Raw genomic sequence first — 19079 nt, forward strand, 5'->3', positions numbered from 1 at the left:
CCTGATTGGACGCGGCTCGCCTCGAGGAGAGGGGCGGAGAGCGGAGCCGAGGGCGGGGGCGGGGCCTGCCCGCAGCGCGGGCAGCGCTGGCGGAGCAGCATGTGCAGTGTAGGCGGGATGCTGCAGCGCGGGCAGCGGAGGTGGGGACAGCACCCTGCGGCGTGTGCAGTGCATGTGGGGCACTGCAGCGGGGGGAGCGCCCTGCCGCGGGTGCAGTGCGCGCAGGGCGCTGCAGTGCGGAGCAGCGCCACGCACAACACGGCGCTTTCCGGCGCCTCGGCCCCGCAGCGCTGTACAGCCGCGCGTGCCCGGCGCCGGCCAAGCAGCCGCGCAGCAGCGGCGGGCGCCAGCGCGGGGCACTGCGGCCGCGGCGGGTCGTGGCGCTCCTTGGCCCGCGCGCGCTGCTGGGGCGCCCCGGCCCCCCTGGCCCCCTGCTCAGGCCGGGGCGGCGCTGCGGGCCCCAACGCGCCTCCCTCGGGTCCTACCAACAGCGACTCAGGAACGTGACGCAGCTCCTTGAAATTACTTTTATTAAAATCAAATCGATACGGCTTTCCACTGGCGGTGCAAGAAATTACCGCTGTCATCGCGCATCCAGCTTGCGAAGACGCGTTTCAGCTGGGTAGACGCTGCTGTTTCACAGAACTTAAATAATTTTCCAGTGTTTGATTTTGAGCTGGGTAACCCAGAGTGCCCCATAGGTTACTCTGGGCAACTCTATCCAAGGGTTAATGCTTCCATGCTGCCTGGAAGAAATCAGGGTTTTTTTTATTTTTATTATTATTATCTTAAAAATTCCAAAAGCCAAGTTCTGATTTCCGTGATGCAGTGAGTGCCCCTAAGACACGGCTACAGATTTAGGAATTTACACCTTGGAGGTCGCTAAGTGCGCCACGATGGCGTGGGGCAGGGGTGAAACAGCGACCGCAAAGTCCATTTTGGACTCTTAATGGCAGCAAAGGTCAGTGGATCCCTGAGAAAACTGCACTGGCGAGCAAGGTTATTCCGTCCGAGAGTGAATGTTTTAAATAAGTCCTTGCAGGCCGCCCCTTGGCACTTTATATTAAAAATATTCTATTTCCTGAAAGTAATCAGGTACTCCGGGTATGCTTGAATGTCATTGAATATGACGAACATCCTTGGAAGATTCACGTTATCGACCACGCTGTCATACAGGTCGGTAGGATCTGCTGGGTTTTTTGGTGGTGGAGTAATGAGGCCCACGCTCCCGGCACAGTATTGCCCCGTGAGGACCCGAGCCAAGTACATGTATTTTTTGCCATTCGTATCTGGTCGGGAGTAAGTATCCTGAGCAGAATAATTCGCCTCGACGGCAAAGTAGGTCCCATTTCCAATCACGGCACCTGTTTGGAAAGACAACAGTTCCAAATAGTTAGTGTTTGTATTCACAGAAGCAGCCCTAAAGCTCCTCCCCACTTTTTTTTTTTATTATTCTGCAGAATAAATGATAAATTGGTGTAAGTGACAAATTGGGTAACAGCACAGTTCTCAGAATAATCATTTGTACCAGAATCCAGCATGAATCTGCTTGGATGTCAGGTACAGAGCAGCGGAGCTGTCATCTCCCAGGTTTCCTTTCCTATAGAGAAAAAGATTCTTCTCTCTGTTTAGCCTCATGCAATTTTCTATCTACTACACTGCAAATTTTCAGCAGTCTTTTCATCTTAAAATGACTACAGAATTGTAATTACAGTTTTCCAGTTACACTTCAGAGTCAGAAGCTGGAGGAAGCATGGTTCTTTGAGACAGACTGGATCCAGATCAGGCTAAAGTGTCAATTAGATCTGAATTAAGCGTCCGGTTCTCTCACAATGAAGCCAGCCCTATGCGTGTACAATTATGTCTCAAGGCAGAAAACCTTAAGAAGAAAAAGCAAGCACTTTTGGGGTAAGCTGGTGGGACTTCCAAGAGCAACCGGCACCTAAATTCAGCCCAAGTTCCACCTCTTTGGATCCTGTTCCTCATCTTTGAATGCAATCTGATACTAAACATTGCATGGCTGTGCTAGAGGAACTGGAAAAGAAAAAATACCAAAAAACAATCTTTGAACTAATAGAAAAAATCTTTCTGCTATATAATTAATAGCTGTCCCCCACAGCTATTAAAGGGGAAGGAATAATTAATTAATTTAAATTGATTCATCTGTTAAAAAAAAAAAGTGGGTGGAATGGGATCATCTGATTGCCTGTGCTGTGCTTATCTTCGGAGGCAAAAGGAGAAGTCTCTGCACCGCTACTCTATGAGCTGCCTTTGCCCAAGACGGGAGGATGCTGAGGGCAGCCCTGGCGCCCAGGCGCCAGCAAGCATTTCTCGAAGGTCGCCCGGGCTTGCTTTCAGAGCAGATGAGCTTCCTCTGAGATCTCCTCGATGGTGGGGTTCATAAACAAGAGGTCGACAGACCAGGTCAGAGCTTCTGTCCTTGCAGGCTGTGCTCTAGAGTCACTTTGATTTTGTTCTCCAACTTCATTCAGGCCTCATGTTGTGCCTACAGCACTATCACGCTGTTACCCCCCTCGAATATCAGGCACGTGTAGAAGGAGTTAACTGCGTTGGGGAATGACTCACCATTCCTTCCAGCAAAGCCACGATTAAATCCGTTGTAATTGATGGTGCTCAGCGAGGAGCTCCCTGTCCCGTGAAACAGCAACTTCTCATTATTTTCATTTTTGTTCTTCACATCCAGAGAGCTCTTTTTGATTTGGTAGGTCTGCCAGAGGAAGGGATTTTGTATTCTTTCAATCTGCAAAGTAACAAAATAGAGCTGTATTTGTAGGGACCCGTATTTATCATGACAGCAAAGCATTAAAACAAAACCAAGCTTAAAGAAGGAGAGCAGTTAGCACGCTGCCCTGTTAGCGTGTGGTTCCGGTTGGGGAACTGGGTATGTGAGCCTCTGCAAAATGAGACACCAAAGTACTAGCTTACAAAAATGTTTTTGAACTTGGTAATTTTTGTCATACACCCACCTTGCCTAATATACCAGGTACATAGGCGATTATGGCAGCTATGCACCGGTATTTTTGGAAATAAGCAGTTGCACTACGGCTAGAAGCAATGGGGCATTCATGTAGCACACATTCTGTACATCCTAATCATCCTTACTGATGATTTTGCCACTAAAGGCTAGGCTGTAGCATTACGTTTAATGTTTCTCTTCTAGATCTCAGCTTGAAAGTCAAAATTACCCCTTCGCTGTGTAGCTTAGCAGCCTATGAGAAACTGCTATATAAAAATAAACTGGTAGGAAGATAGATGTTGCTGGCTCCTTATGCGAACAATCTGAATATAGCTTGGGGGAAATATAGTATATTTGCATCCAAGTATAATCTTAAAGGCATTGCTGTAAGAGCTTTCCATTTTCAGCAGAAAAAGGACTCAGAGCTTTCCATTTTCAATGGAAAAGACATGCCATTACTTGATCTTTCCCCTTCTACACTTATATTTTCCTCTATTCATGTCTTAGTGATCACACTCAGCGAGTCTCATCACAGGAGAAAATTGTTTCAAATACCTGTTCCCACTCTTATTTTTATCTTATTTCCTCGTACTTATTGCCCCTCCTTGCTTCTAAATAATTCCACATTCTCCTTGGCCATTATCTTTCCGTACAGTGTTTCGCAGACTTTTCAGCAAACAGAAGCAACTCCCAACGTTTTGGTTAAAACCAGCACCGAGCCTGGCAGGGAAGAAGTCCGCTCCGAAGGCGGTGAGCTAGTGAAGAGCTTCACGGCCAGCCTGCGAGGTCGGGGCTGTGGGGAGCTGCCGGGGCAGCGGCACTCCAGCTGGGAGCGGACCTGGCCACGGCTTCCCTATCTAGATCCGTTTCAACACTGAGCTTCCCAAGTGGAAACACTGAGTAGCCAATTAGCTGGACGCAAACTCAGCCTGAAGACTGGCAGCCACTGGCTTTGCGTGACCGGTGAGGAAGAAATGCCGACGCAAGCCGTAGGAAACGCGGTTTGGTGCCGTGCTGCGGAGGTTGACATGCGGGAGGTATATTAGCCTGCGGACACTTTATGGACGAGTACGTAGAGCGTCTATCGACGTTTTCAGCCAAAGAGCTCGCTTTTTTCATAGGACCTCACCTTCTCTATGGGGAGGCTGGGACAGGTTTTCTGAAAGGCCTTCTGCACGTCCAGATACTCCTGGCTCGCCGGCGGGAGGATCACCACCTTGACCCGCTCCTCCTTCATGTCTTCCCACTCCGCCGGCAGCTCTACCGCCTGCTTCTCTGCGAAACAAGGGTGGGAGGATTAGCCCAGCCAGCCAGCGTGGTTTTACAGGCACATCTCTTCCCAGCGGGCTGGATGCAGAGCGCTGAGAGGACAACACCTTGCGCAATGCTTTCTCCCGAGAATATTCTCTCTCTCCAATAAATCGCTAGTTCTGTAATGCGCTGATAAGGTTTTACATCTCACCACGAGTCTGATCACCCCAGTACTAGCACTCGGCTAAAACAGGTTTTAGAACCACAGAAGAATTTTGCTCGTTATTTTATACACCACTTCCTTCCTTCGTCAGACTTACACGTGAAACCTGTGCTTGTGGGTCACATAGGTATGGATGTGTTTTGTATTTAAACATAAAGTTCTGGGTTTGGTCATACCCACCACTAATTCTGAAACTAAAGACTGCTGGCTGTGGCATGTCCAGCAAAAGAAAAAAAGAAAAAAAAAAGGAAATAATAAACAAAATGTTGTGGAATAGCTTTACTTCTTTGGAATACCTAAGTTTGTATTTATCAAAATTACCATTCACTAATCATCATTAAATTTTTTTGATTAACAGAGCTGTAAATTACCTTCATTCTTTGGCACACGTTGAATGCTGAATGTTGTTCCTTGGTCATCATTAGCTTGTAGAGTGTTCAGATCCACCTTGTAATTCTTATTCTTAATTTTGACAGTAACATGTGTTTTTTTAGCTATTTTGGCATCCTCCAGCTGCATATTTGTCAGTTTATCAAAAGCTACAAAAGTATCATTGCTTCCTGGATACCGCCATTCGACCAGGTTATAAACAAGTTCTGCCTTGGATTGTTCTTCTTGAGTATCCTTAAGTTTTTGGATCATATTTTGAACTTCCATAGAAACAGAATAGACATCTCGGGTAATACCAGAAATTTTAACGTGTGGGGGAGACTGGTTGTTTTCAAGTTGAATGGTAACATGTTTTCTTCTCTGAAGATCTGCCAGAGTCTTAATCTGCCTCTGATCAAAACTTTCAATTAGCTCATCTGAAATAATGTTTTCACTTTGTTCCTTTAAAATCGAATTCTTTATCCAAGATGCAGCATCATCCACATTTTTTTGGCTTTCTCCACAAATCTGGAATGTGACTAACTCAACTTTCTTCTCCAAAACCACGGGTTGTTTCTTCTCAGTGGATTGTTTTTTGCTGAATGAAAATGCTGTAAAGAAGTACATGGTAAAACATTTCTTTTAGTTTTGTTTAAAAGATTTTAGTTTTATGTGCCCACACAAATGGAAAACCCACCTACTTACATGCTAACTTAGATTCATCCGTATCAGAATCATAGGCATCTAACTCTTGTCTTTTCTTCATGCTTTCGTAAAATTCACCATTCATCTTTGTCTGGAAGATGACTATTCTAATTTTTTTCAAATGCTGTACTGCTTTTTTGCTTGCAAATTCAACTATAGCATCCAACATGTTATCAGCTACCTTTGCTGGACTCTGTCCTGCCTGACCTAAGCAAAAATACAAAACATATATCAGTCAGTGAACAATATTTGAATCGAGGCCAAATGCAGAAAGCAGAAAGAACGTCCCAGTTGATACAGACTGGTATCACTGTGCTGGTAGTGTTTGAACTGACCCCAGTGAATTTTCACAAATCACAGTTTATGCAGTTTCTTCAGAAATCTGCTTTCCCTATTGCAGGCATTAACATTGTCCCAGTTGCTGAAATACCCCCATCGCAACCCTGGTCGCTCTCCCGGGAAAACACAAACCTGTTCCAATGGCTGGGAAGGCCACGGAGGCATACATCTGGAGCTCACACTCCTGGAGCACCTGGGCGACCTGATTCTTCACATCCAGATTGTGAATCAAGTGGATGATTTTGCTGCACAGCAGCTTTCCGCCTTGTGTAGTAACAAAGCCACTCTGAAGCTGCCCAGCTGGACGAGAGAAGATAAAGAAGGAGACGCAACACTTTCAGAGTGGCCACCCCTTCTGATAATGCAGCTGTTTATATTGATGCTAGCGTACACTGGAGTAATACAGAGCGGAAGAGTGGAAAAAGTGGAAAGAAAGCCACTGTGCGCTCTATTATCCTGGTTTTAGTTGATTCAGATTTTCTCTGCAAATCTTCTGATTTCAGAATTTCTTTGAGACAGTGACTCAAGTGACCATATTTTCTGTTTGACTGTAATTTTCTGTGTTACAGTAAACACATTTGGGACCTCTGGTAAGAAATAGTTTCCTATTAAGTACAACATATGAATTTATGTTCAAGTTAAACACATTTACTTTGTACAGCTCACTTATCTAAAAGCATGCCAATGGAACATGCCCAATTCATTTGTATGAGAAATACTTTCTTGTGCCACCTATACCTTAAAGCCTCAAATTATGATTCTGCAGAAGAGCTGAACAGTTAAAATAATGTCATTGAGATAATGACCAACTCACCTAAGAACTGTGGTATGGAATCTCTAAAAAGACTTTTGCGTTTTTCAGAGCACTTGTGTTTGATTACAAGCATCTAAAAATGTAGTAATTTTGTGAGGATGGACAGACTCATGAATATAGGGTTCTAAACCACTTCACTGGTCACAAAAGTAATGACTGACTGAGAGATGCTCTGCATGTGCTGGACCAGGCTGTAATAAGGGAGAGGCCGCAGAGCCAAAGATGAGAAAAATATCCAAGAAAGTCCATCTCGAAAGCTAACTCCTGGACTCACAGGAGCAACGTTTTGTTTTTGCAGCCCAGAACCTCTTCTGTCTTGCGCTCCTGGGGGTCACCCACAGCGAGCAGTGATTTAACTACTGTGTTGGTCTGGCCAAATGCAGACACTACAGAAGTGATCAGGGTAACAAGCAGAATTACATTATTTCAAAGAAAAATAATTGTGCATCTGTGAATACAAAACCAGACTGCCTTTTCTTAAGAAACTTAGGAAGTCATGCACCTGCCTAGACCAACAGAAAATATCCAATCACTTTTCCTCAGTACTGGCATCAGTCTTAAAACTTCACCCCAGAGCTGACAATAGGTGAGCTTAAAAATTATGCTAAAGTCAATTAGACTATTTCTGTTCTTAGGTCAGGCACACGCATGAATAATCTCAGGAGTCAAGACCTTAAACTACAATAATTTCCAAGCACTTCTTAGCATCTCCAAGAGGGTGTCATGACAACAGGATTTTTCAAAATTCCTTAAAGTGAAAGCTATTTTTTTCTGATACAATAATTACACTATCAAAGTAGAGAATCATAATAACAACATTACGTTCAATTTTCAGAAAAATCTAACCAAACAAAATAGGATGCTGTAACATACCATACTGAGCACATTCTCCTTCTACCTGGGAACCAGCGGCATCCATAATTGCTTTGAAGACCCCTTAAATGAGACAAGAAAAAGCATAACACATTTAATAAGTCAGCTTAGCTACCTCTACTCAAAACTTCATCCAAATTCTATAGTCTATGAACACCCCAAATTCCCGCAGAGTGTAAAACCTTGCCAGCTGCCCTACGCGGCCTCCGTGGCAGGCTGTACTGGCTGCAAGGAGAGCGCTGCCTTCATTATTGATTAGAAATCGTAACAAATAGCTCCGATTTCATCGCTCCACCAGCAAACAGCATGCTCCTCACCAAACCCTCTGGTCGCTCTGAACTGTATCATTTGCTGTCCTTCATTCTTACAATTCACACCGTCACCAAAGTATTTTCGGCTTCTTACAGGTCAATTTTCTTAATCAGAGCTTTGGCTAACAGAGGGATGCATTAGGACCACAGCATTTTTCCAGCATTATATTTGATCTAACAGTTCCTTTTAGTTAAGCAATAAAAATCTGGTCAGAAGTCTTCTGTTCGAGTAGTTTGGTTAATGAAATGGAATATTCAGAGCATATATAAAACCCTAGATGGTTTGAGATTTATTTTCTGACAAATCACCACTCTCTCTCTCTCTTATCTGAAAAATACTTTATAAGAAGTTTCACATACGGACAATTCTTTCCCTTCCCTTTCTAAAAGCTAGCACGAATTTACCATTAAAGAACTATATATTCAATGCAATACCTGATGTGGCATTAAATGTTGGATTTGATATGTTTACAATAACATCTGTGTCTTCTTTAGTAATATCTCCATTAATTACTTGGAGCGTAATAGGACCGATCTGCATTTCATGAACTCCCAATGCGTTAGTCGTAACAGCTGTAATGAAAGCTGCAAAGAAAAGAAAAAAAAAAAAAACTTAAAACAGTTCTGTTCTAGTTTTGACTATTATTCTCTTCCATTTACGGAAAGTTTATATGTTGGATAAATAGCTGCCAGCTAACTCTAACATATCCTTTTGAGGAATGTGAAACCAACTTGATGGCATCTAGAGAGCCTCTGCCTACTTCCGTTTACTCCATCGCTGAAAGTAGGGAGGTACGGTATTCGTCCTATTTATATACTGTGAAAGTGAAACCATCTCTATTCCTGTAAACTCATGCACTATAAATTCAGACAGGACTGCTCTGGTTATCTGTGGACCAGCTGCGTAGCAGCCCTTCCTGAATTAACTGTCACGTGAAACAGAGTATCCAGCTTCAATTTAAGTAATACCAGTAATGGAGATCCCACACCATCGCTTTATAAGTTATTTCATCTTTACCCTCAGATACAAATCTGTGCCTTAGTAGTCTAAACGTCTCTAATGCATATTTTATCTGTTCACTCTTAACTTTTTTCTCATCGATACTGAGAGGAATTGAGAAAAAAGGAGCTATCTATTCACAGAAGTCCCTGCTGTTCATGCAGTTCACTGACGTGTTTTTTCTACTGTGTCACGCTACTGTTAACTCATAAATGGGAGGAAAGTAACCATTCTGTATACCTCTATACGGGGGATTAAAGGTACAGATGTACATGTTATTTACAGCTTACTTGGCAAGGTGACTCCAATTTCTCATACCCTTTGGGTATGACAAACTATGGTTCTCCCATCAGGACATCCTCTTCTACATAATATGACTGGCCTCACTAAGGGGTGAGCATGCCCTCAATAATATAATTTCACCTTTAAGAATTTTTTAAGATTGTCAGTCCACTGGGAGGAAAAAAAATACTCTGTGTCTTGGTGACGTTTCGTCTGTCACCTGCGTGTGCATAAAATTGCTTAAAAATATTTACCTTCTCCCCCGTGTCCCCCCTCCCGCCCCTAGAAAACTTACTTTGCTGTGGTGCTGCCACACCGCGATTCTCAGCTATCCTACGTTCTAGTTCACTGGTAAAAGCCTAGGGTGAGAGAAAAGGCGCCTAGGTGAGGCAATGAAACACCGGAGAGACAGCCCGCTTTCGCTGACCCAATGCAATATGAAAGCGCTGAATTATTCCCTCAAGAAAGCAATATAGCTAAAATATATTGGTAAGGCATAACCAGAACAGCGCTCCACACGGAAGGCTTGACCATGAGAAGAACTACCTGAATGTTACCGGTATCATTCGGGTGCAAGAGAAAATGAACTTCCCGGAGAGTCTTCGGAGCATGACTGCTACTGAACTTGAACACCGCGTCGAACATTAATTTAGCAACGGTGGATCTGGGAAATCCAAATCCTCCAGTTCCAATTGCTGGGAAAGTGATCGAATTCAGTGCAAGTGCGTCTGTTTTCTGCAGGCAACAATTGACTATGTCTTCTAGGATCTGTAAAACACAGCAAAGATCTTGTTTTTTTGAAGATTATATAATTTATTATTAATTCCATAGAGACTACACTGGTATGAGAAAAGCCCTCAGTGGCACCCAGGCATCAAGACATCTTTAAGGTCACTCAAACAGAAGTAAATGGAGCTGAGTCATCTAAATTAACTATTTTTCAATCTGAAACTTCAGGATGGGATCCCCAATAAATCTGTTTTCAAAATTAAAGGCTTTTCAAATAATTAAAATCTACCTTCAGAGCCTGTCCTTTTCCTCTGTCCCAGGCGGGAAGAATGGCATGAAGCACAGATTTGCAGGGCAGATTGTATCCACCGGTGCGGAGCACGGTCCCTTGACCAGCTACCTGTCCTTGCTTTTCCTTCTCAAACTCTAACTGGAGTCCTGGTCCAGCCTTCTCCAGCAAAGCTCTGCAAAGAGGCCCCACACCAAGCTGCAGATCCATGCCAACACTGTTGACAATAACATCCGTCTGAAACAAAATTACAAGAAAAATATCTATAGCCAGATTTTAAGTAAAAATACAAACCAAGACTACCAAAGCAAAATGCAATAAGAATGACAGGATGCCAACAGAGAAATAACCCCATTTTCAGCACAGATCCCGTGCACTGAGTATTCCTGGACTTGTCGGAAACCCACGGAAGGAGGCATCGCATCCAGTGTATCCACAACACAGGTCCGAGCGGTCGCCTGTCCCTGGGAGACGCAGAGCTGTTGAAATGAACCCAGCCTCTGCAGTCCGCTTCGTCCCCTCTCCTCACACCCGAGCCCTGTCTACATTTCCCTGTGAAGGACTGCTGCTGAATTGCTCCCTCTTCTCTAGCATCATCACAAGCCAGTGATACACACCTATAAAATATATGTACCGTATAAGGTACAGGTAATGCATAAAGTACAATGTTCCCTTCCTCCCTCTTCCTGAAGTGGGACTGTACACACCTTACCAGAAAAGCAGCATCTTGCACACCAAAGGGAGGTGAAGATTGCTGTGCTTTCCCAAAGCAAAAGAGGCAAAGCTCCGAGTCTACTCTTTGCTTTGCAGTTCCACTATCGCACTACATAGGGAGCTGGTTTAAAGACAAGTGTCACACTGGGCTTTTCTCCGTCTGAAAATTGCTCTTCTATTGGAAGAAGCCTTTACAAACACCAAAGTGACAAGAAAAGCAACTAATATGGAAACAATACGACAATAATAACAACTTTAGGAAGGAGCTGAGATGAGATTCAGAGAGGATTTTAAACTCCCAAACTGTAAAAATCTGGGGTTGTTGAAAGAGAGAATTATCAAGATGCATTTTGCATCACTGAAGTAAAGAAAAAATCATGACAAAGAGGCTAAGTCAGAGGTGTAAACTGAGTTTAGATGGAGCAGGTGAATAGCAGCAAACCTCTTTGTTAGCAAAAAAAATGAAAATAGAAAAAGTAAAAAAAAAAAATCAAAGCAGAATCAGGTCTAGACTTTGGCCAAGTAAGCTAGGCATGCCCTCTTCTGTGGAGTTGCTTTTCTAAAGCCCAGTAATTTCTACAACAACGATGTCAATAACCCACCCAAAGAGAAGGGAGGTAAAAAATATGCTACACCCTCCGTTAGCGTGACTCACGATGTCCCAGATGGGTTCCGATTTCCCCCAATATCCAGCCTAGATACCTAGATCATATGAATACCTCTCTTAAAATGTTTTACATGTTTACCCTAGATCTTGAAAAATAAAATACACCTAGGAACTAAACAGCTTGACTTAATTCATGGCTGTGCATTAGAAAGGACTTCAAAATGACAGATGCCAATATGAAATCTGAATATTGGCCTTGCAATTTTGCTTCCTTGCTTAGCTAGCACAGAACCTGTGTTTCTCTATGTTGCAACCATCTTGTAAAACCGTTTAACCTACTGTCCTTCATTTTCTATTTAAATTTGAATCGCATCAAGTTAGAGAGGACCAGGAAAGTTGAAGGCCTACCGTGGCATCCTGAATGTTTCTTTTCTCCAGTCTGATGCGCAGTCCTTCATTTGTTGTAACCATCTGCAGATCCTCTTTTCTCTTGGCCTTCTGGCTTCCCTTCGGGCTACGGCTGTCAGAGGGCTGGGGCAGCGATGTCCAGGAGGATGATTTAGCAGTAAACACTTGTTTTACTGTCTCACTCAGAACCTGAACTGTTCTGTCTGCATCATCCACGAGATGAATCTCCTTCAAGCTGCTGTCCCCCATGGATTCTTCCAAGGTTTTCTTGATGGACGATACAATTGAATGGGCACACAGTTGCAGCGGGAAGCCCCAAATCCCAATGCTTATAGAAGGGAAAGCTATGGAGCGATGATTATACGTTTTGGCCAGTTGTAGACATTTCCTCACTGTCTTCCTTACGGAGTGCAAACATTTTTCTATCTCTTTTTTCCTCCACCTGGGCCCAACAGCATGAATCACGTGCTTGCAGGGGAGCCTCCCTGCGCCGGTGACGACGGTGCATCCAGGCTGCAGGCGCCCGTGCTTCTCCACAAACTGCTCACACTCTCTTTGCAGGTCTGGACCAGCCGCTTGTAGAAGGGCCCCAGCAAGGCCACCAGAGTGTTTTGAGTCTTCATTTGATACATTTACCACAACATCCACAGGATAATTACACAAGTTACCTTTATAGACTGCTATTACAACTCCACTTTCCAGGGTTTCCTTGTAGTGGAGCTCTCTTTCCCCTTTATTATCAACTTTTTCACCCTTTTGTTCTTGTTCTTCTGCTTTCAGACTAATCAAACAGTTGTATTTCTGCTTTGCCTCCAAAACATACCCATCTTTCCTCTCTGTGAAAAATTCTTTGGCTCCTGGTTTATCAATTAGCACAGTTTTAGAGCACAGCGAGGAGAGAATTTGCTCAAATACGGTGACTACCTTTGGCACTTCTGCTCTTGGTCCGCTTAGAGAAATACATGGTGCCTTGGTGTCAAAACATACTGTCACACCTTTCTTCCTGAATTCAAGACAAACACTGGATTTTTCCTTCTCTACGAACTGCACTACTGCCACTGACTTAGCTGGGATTACTTTTTCCATGTGTGTGTTTCTATCTATGAAATCAAAAATGTTCTCATAAACTTCTGCTACAGCTTTAGAAAAGCCAGTAATGATCACTTGATTTTCTTTTCCAACAGGTTCATCAATTATTACAGTTTTCTGGGAATAATTGTGCTTCTCACATGATAAGACGACGAGACTCCTCCACTCCTCCTTTTTAATGACTTCAGAGTCCTCCAGATCAATGCACTTATAGTCCAAATCAGTCTTTATTTGCTTTTCTGCATCTAAAAGATCTTTAGAAGAGTCTCCAAACAGCACTACAGTATTATCCTCAAGCTCATAAAAAGCCTTAATTTTTTTCGAAGTAAATAATATCTCTGACATTTTTTTATTATCTACACACTGTAGATATTGGAAAACATGGGGAGCAATGTTAACTGACTTACATGGCATGTTCAGTACCTTTTCCAGTAAGTCAACTTTGACTTTATACACCTCCGCAGGTAATCCACACAACTGGATAGTTTTTTTGGTATCATCATAAAAGATCTTTAAGCATGGATATTCTTTGTAAATATTCTCTTCTAGCCCAGCATTGTGCAAAACTGCATACTTCCCTGGCACCACTGACACAGAAATTTCTATACTCTGTTTTTGCCTTTCGCTTTCTTTCATGGCTTTTTCTATGCATTCCCTCACTTCTTTCTCTGCACTGTCCACAGCCGCTCTGCTGCCGGCGATCACCACCATCTCCTCAGAAGCATCCACTACGATCAAGGCAACATCTTTCACCAGTCTGGCTTTCACCTCTTCCCAATCTGCTGAATTTACTTGACACTTTATGGCTGCGTAGCGGGACATGATGCGCGAGAGCTCCGCAGAAGCCTCCTGCTTCCATGTTTTGCTTAACTGAATCATCGGCTTTTTCTGCTCAGAGAGGGATGATGAAGGACACAACATAATCTCTGGGTGTGCACAACCGGTCTGCGGCCATTTCACATCACAGTGGCACAAGGCCATTTCCTGGTTTATCTCTTGGATCAGTTTGTCCTGCCTTTGTAAAAACTGCCAGATGTAGGGATCTAGCGGCACCCCAAAGGGGTCCGGCATCTTGACACTTGGTCTTTCCTCTCCATAGAGAGCTGTTCCCAGGGAATGGTAATAGGGATGCACGGAAATCGGCATCTGCTCAAGTGAATGCTGCTTTTCCAAGACGGTGCTTAAATCTAAAATTTAAAACAAATATATCTACATATATATACAAATTTATATATGTATACACATGCACACATATATATCATTAACTTCAAATCAAGCAAATGTATTTGTTCTTAGAACTATTACGTTGAATAAAATAACTTGGTTTTACATTTGAAAGAGCTATTTTTATGTCCTTGTGATTTCCCACCCATTCTGTAGGGGACAAGAGAAGAAGCTTGACTCCAGCTAGTTTGGTAAATGTAATTGTAGCTCTTTTTACCTGTAGAGCTTTACCCTGCTCTCATTTCCTACGGAAACACTGGCATAGTGCAGGACCATATGAATTTTTTAAGTAGGAAATGTTTCTTATTCTCCAACTTAAAACAGAACTCAAGGTCCCAGTGCATTCTCTTACATGTTTTCCATGCCGTTTCAATGAAGATGGACAAAGGAAAGTATTTATATAGTTGACAGGCACTTAAGAACACATTACAGTGAGCCAGATTACATCGGAACTTAATGCACAAAATATTCTTAAGCAAATACTGGCTGTATTAGGAGAAGAGAAACAGTCACCTGGCAGATACCTTTAATTAAAAGTAAAGGAAATTATTAGCTGCCAGTCTCCTAACAGAGAGCTCTTTACCGTGGTTGTCCTGACATCAAAACGGGGCACAGACTCCAAACTTGGAATAATAATAAGACTGTTATTTAGCTGTATCCCTTCCAGATACTGAAGAAGTTTGACCTCAGTTAGTTTTTGGAAGCTAACTATCAAAGCCAAAGCCATTAACAGATCTATCTTCCTCTACCCTCAAATACAATTAAGCTGTAATATCAGATCACAGACAAAAACTTCTGTAAAGGGAAGTACCATTAGCGGCAACATCCCCAAAAAAGCAGGTAAAGCAGGTATTAAAACGAACCCTTGGTAACAGAGAACTGCACGCCCTGGATGGAGAGGTGCTGAAACCTTAGACACGTAGCGGTACTTCTGAGATCTTAATCAGAGCCTACTTAATGCTCAGTCAGAACTTGCCCACTGGGACAAGCTCAGGAAGATGCCCAAACCAGCAGGTGATGCCAAGGCCAGGAGCTGAGCGGAGGCTGCCCAGGGCCTCTTGCGAGGGCACAGCCCTTCTCAGGCACAGGACGGTGCCCGCTGCACATTGCCGTCATTTGCTTTCAGGTCCTTGGACCCTGTTTGGGCCAGGCCACGGAGCGAGGCGGTATTACCTTTGGGATTGCAGAAGGTAACGATGGCCGCGTGCTCCTCGGGCAGGAGCTGGACGTCCGACACGGGCCCACCTCCGTTGCGCGTGCTCTCAAAATAAACAGTGATGTAGTCCGTAGAAACGCTAGCTGGTATGTTTTCAGCCTTGATGCTGTGGGTCACTTCAAGAAGCCTGGCAGTAATTTTAAATTTCTTAATTCGCTTGTTTTCTTCACATTTTTTGACAAATTCTTCAGCATCTGCAAACAGAAAAGCAGTAGTAACTGAATACGTTTTACTGCATGATTATCGGTCCTGGCTATGACTTAGGGCATAGACACAAGCTGAGTCTGCTTCTCTCCGTATTTGGAGCAAAACTGTCTTTGGTGCACATAAATTTTCCTCTGTCTTATAATAAAAGGCGGAAAATGGAAGCAGCCACGTTACTCTGTGCTATTCGCTACCTCTGTGTCTCTGCCGGCTCCCCTGCCATTCCCCTCGCGTATAAACAAGTACTTCTTGCCATTTTACTGTCTTGTCAAATGGAGACCTTGTTTACTCGAGTAATTCGCACAATCCACCTCCATACTCAGCCTGCTTCTATTTCTTCTTTCTCTACCCCAAAATAAGGTAAAGATAATGAAACATTGTCATCCGATTTCAGTTCATGAAGATTGCATGATCATCTTCTTTCACTGTAACATTTGGGTCAGACAGCTATTTTGAGGAAGCCGTATATAATAAGACTCGCGTCTTTCTTGATAGACTACAGTCCAGATAGATTGATTTTTTATTTTATTTTTTTTTTACTGTTTGAATCTCTGATGGGAGTGGACGTGAGCTCTGAAAACTATTATTTTCATACACACACACAGCAATAATTGACAACGCTCATTTGGTCTTACCGATACTTTTGACGAAGGTAACCACGGCAGTGTTTATTTCAGGGATCATTTCCACACGGAAGTCATCATCTACTGTTAGGCCGCTGACGTTCTCCAACAGCATACATAAGCATTTTGTGTTGAAGTGCTGCACGTTTTCGAGGGCCACCGACGGCAGGGTCCCTGCAGAGCGCTCTGCAATATTCTCCATGGAGCACGACTTCTCCTGCAGCTCAGCACCGGAAACAAAACTCTCCGTCGCCTGCGAGGCTTCCCCTGCGTCACCTTCAACAGAGATAACCCGTATTACATAAAGGCACACATTTCCTGGAATAAATATATTTCACTTTCCAGTCTCTTTTTATTTTCTGAATGTTCATCTTGTCTCTAGCTCTTCAAGCATTTCTCTCCTTTCCTTCTTCAGAGCAAAAAAAGAAAGAAAGAATCGCAGAAGACTGCTCTACATATGCTACCGTGTTTTTATTAGCTCACTTGCAGGAATCAGCTGCTCCAGCATGCCCAGTAGGACAGGTATGAAAAAGCCGAAAATGAAAACTAGGTTGATGCAACAAAAAGTATTAGAAATAGCATCTGGACATTTTTTTGTAACATTTAGCATTACTTTCAGGTTCCTCTCTAGTATAAACTAAAAAAATATAAAATTAAAAGAAGTATATAGTAACTTTGAGTACATAATTTTAAAAGGAGGAAAAACTTACAAAACGTAGCATTAAACAAGATTTCATACAGAGAGAAAAATCTATGGGTGCAATCACTGAAGAACTTCCTGATTAACTGGTCTTTCTTGGGGACTGAGTATTTACTTTTCATTAGTGCAGATGTACTATTTTCTGGATTACATTTCAAATCAGAAACCTTACTAGAATATTGCTGAAAGGAGATCTAACCAAACACATTAATGAATTAGGGAGATGCATCCCCGTTCTTCGCAGAATCTCCTAACCGTAGGAAATACAAAGACACCCGGCCTAGGATTAAGAGTTTCAGTACATATGTTTATATGTATATCTCATTTTAGAGTAGGTATCCAGGATAAGGGAAATAAATCCCTCTATGGAGGCACTCCTCTGCTTAAAACAGCTATGTTAGAAGCTAAAACCAGGCATGTGGTCTAAGGCAAGATGAACTCCATCCTTGGTGATCATATCTAAAGTGTTGATGGCTGGTTATCTTTCCATGTAACATCTAAGTCGGGTTGACAAACTCACAGAGATATTTTCCGCACAACTCCCTACAGAATTGGAGAGCTGTGCAGAAAAAAGCACCAACACTTTCATTTTATGAAGAACTGTTCTGGTCTCTTATACACAGAGTGATGGGTAACACTTCAGCTTGTTTTTGCAGTTTGCTTACGGCACCCAGAGCCTAAAATAAAATTAAAGCAAAACATCCATGAACGATTCGACACTCTCACCAATATTTCAAAGCTCTGGTTAGGATTACATTTTCTATTCTCCTTTGAGGGAACTAATTTTTCCTCAGATGCCTCCTCTTCAGTGGCTGCCGCTGTTTCAGGCTCCGTGACAAGCAGCTTCAACTTCCCCTTCTCTCCCAAATCCAGCTCATGAGTCTGTCTCTGAAGAACTCGCTGCCTCACTAAATGAAAACAAAGAAAACCGTGACAGTCTGAATAGAAATATTAGTTTTAAACTACTCAGCACTTCTCCACCATTACATGAGGACACATGCACTATGCCAGGAAATAAAAGAGCTGTAAACTCGTGATGCTACGTGACAGGCGCAAGGGTTTCCTCCTGAGAAGGAACGGGAAAGGACGCCACCTCGCAGGCCCTTTTCAGCCAGTGCCGCAGCAGAGGCCCGGGGCAGCGCTTCCTACTCACTCAGCTGTGCAGAGCCACAGACTGGCAGGCATGATAAGGGGCAGAGGGGAAATATAAATATAAACATAAACATATATATGTATTCACTTACAAGCAAATACATAATATGCTATAAACATATACTTAATCTATATATTGCTTACATGTAGTATATAGAGTATATTTATAAAACAACCATAGTTTAATGCTTTCTGCAAGTTAATATATTAACTATGACATGTGATGTAATGCATACAATATACCATATGTAACATACAATACAGTATACATATATTAACTTACATTCTAGTATGTTTTATCAAAGTGCAACCCAGAGACTACTACTGCGCATCAAAATTAATATGCAAGTTAACATACAATACATGTCAACTTACGTTCTGGTAAGTTTGATCTTTCAAAAATCAATCTAGAGAACAATATGGAGCATCGAAATTAAGTTTTTATATATAACTTAATAGACAATGCACACCACATAATGCACTATATACATTAATATACATTCTAGTAAGTTTTATCATTCAAAAGTCAATCTAGAGAACAGTACAGAGTATCAAAACTAAGTTTATATAGGTAAGTTAATATATATACTACACATGCTATGTTGTATAGTCTAGGATGCATATTTATCGGCATATATATCACATATAGTATATGATACGTATTACATTACATATAACTAAGTTAATATATTTTAGCTTGCAGAAAGCTAATATAAAAGTTGCAGCTTAATATACATTAACACATTAAATCGCATATTCAGTTACAATACACTAGCTCAAGCTCGTTCCTGCATTGCCTTGCGGAAAGGCGGGGAGCGCGGCCCCGAGGTCCCGGTGTTACCAAAAGCGATTTCGGTGACACCGGCAGGGTCCGGGGGGCCCGGGGGGGCCCGGCCGGGCCGGGCGCCGCGGCGCCGCTCACCGTCGTGGCGGGCGAAGCAGACGAGGAGGTGCCCGGGCGCCGGCCCCGCTCGCAGCTC

The 19079-nt window shown here is 42.9% G+C and overlaps 2 protein-coding genes across 2 annotated transcripts in view; both read right to left on the bottom strand.

Moving 5' to 3' along the window:
• LMLN (leishmanolysin like peptidase) overlaps positions 1 to 587 on the bottom strand; it is an 18694-nt gene extending 18107 nt beyond the window's left edge. The window contains exon 1 of the mRNA XM_026087399.1: positions 486 to 587. Within this exon, the coding sequence (XP_025943184.1) occupies positions 486 to 587 (102 nt within the window). The remainder of the gene's footprint in view (positions 1 to 485) is intronic.
• The window catches only part of LOC112976312 (poly [ADP-ribose] polymerase 14-like), a 19299-nt gene continuing 733 nt past the window's right edge, over positions 514 to 19079 (bottom strand). The window contains exons 2-17 of the mRNA XM_026087400.1: positions 19022 to 19076; positions 17703 to 17855; positions 16260 to 16523; positions 15378 to 15614; positions 11892 to 14167; positions 10163 to 10399; positions 9691 to 9912; positions 9440 to 9503; positions 8298 to 8447; positions 7552 to 7614; positions 5997 to 6164; positions 5526 to 5732; positions 4823 to 5431; positions 4107 to 4252; positions 2587 to 2761; positions 514 to 1364 (exon numbers count right to left, since the gene is read on the bottom strand). Of these exons, the coding sequence (XP_025943185.1) occupies positions 1075 to 1364; positions 2587 to 2761; positions 4107 to 4252; positions 4823 to 5431; positions 5526 to 5732; positions 5997 to 6164; positions 7552 to 7614; positions 8298 to 8447; positions 9440 to 9503; positions 9691 to 9912; positions 10163 to 10399; positions 11892 to 14167; positions 15378 to 15614; positions 16260 to 16523; positions 17703 to 17855; positions 19022 to 19076 (5316 nt within the window). The 3' untranslated portion in view covers positions 514 to 1074. The remainder of the gene's footprint in view (positions 1365 to 2586; positions 2762 to 4106; positions 4253 to 4822; positions 5432 to 5525; positions 5733 to 5996; positions 6165 to 7551; positions 7615 to 8297; positions 8448 to 9439; positions 9504 to 9690; positions 9913 to 10162; positions 10400 to 11891; positions 14168 to 15377; positions 15615 to 16259; positions 16524 to 17702; positions 17856 to 19021; positions 19077 to 19079) is intronic.

This window comes from Apteryx rowi, unplaced genomic scaffold (genome assembly GCF_003343035.1).
Source record: "Apteryx rowi isolate R43461 unplaced genomic scaffold, aptRow1 scaffold_715, whole genome shotgun sequence".
Taxonomy (NCBI): domain Eukaryota; kingdom Metazoa; phylum Chordata; class Aves; order Apterygiformes; family Apterygidae; genus Apteryx; species Apteryx rowi.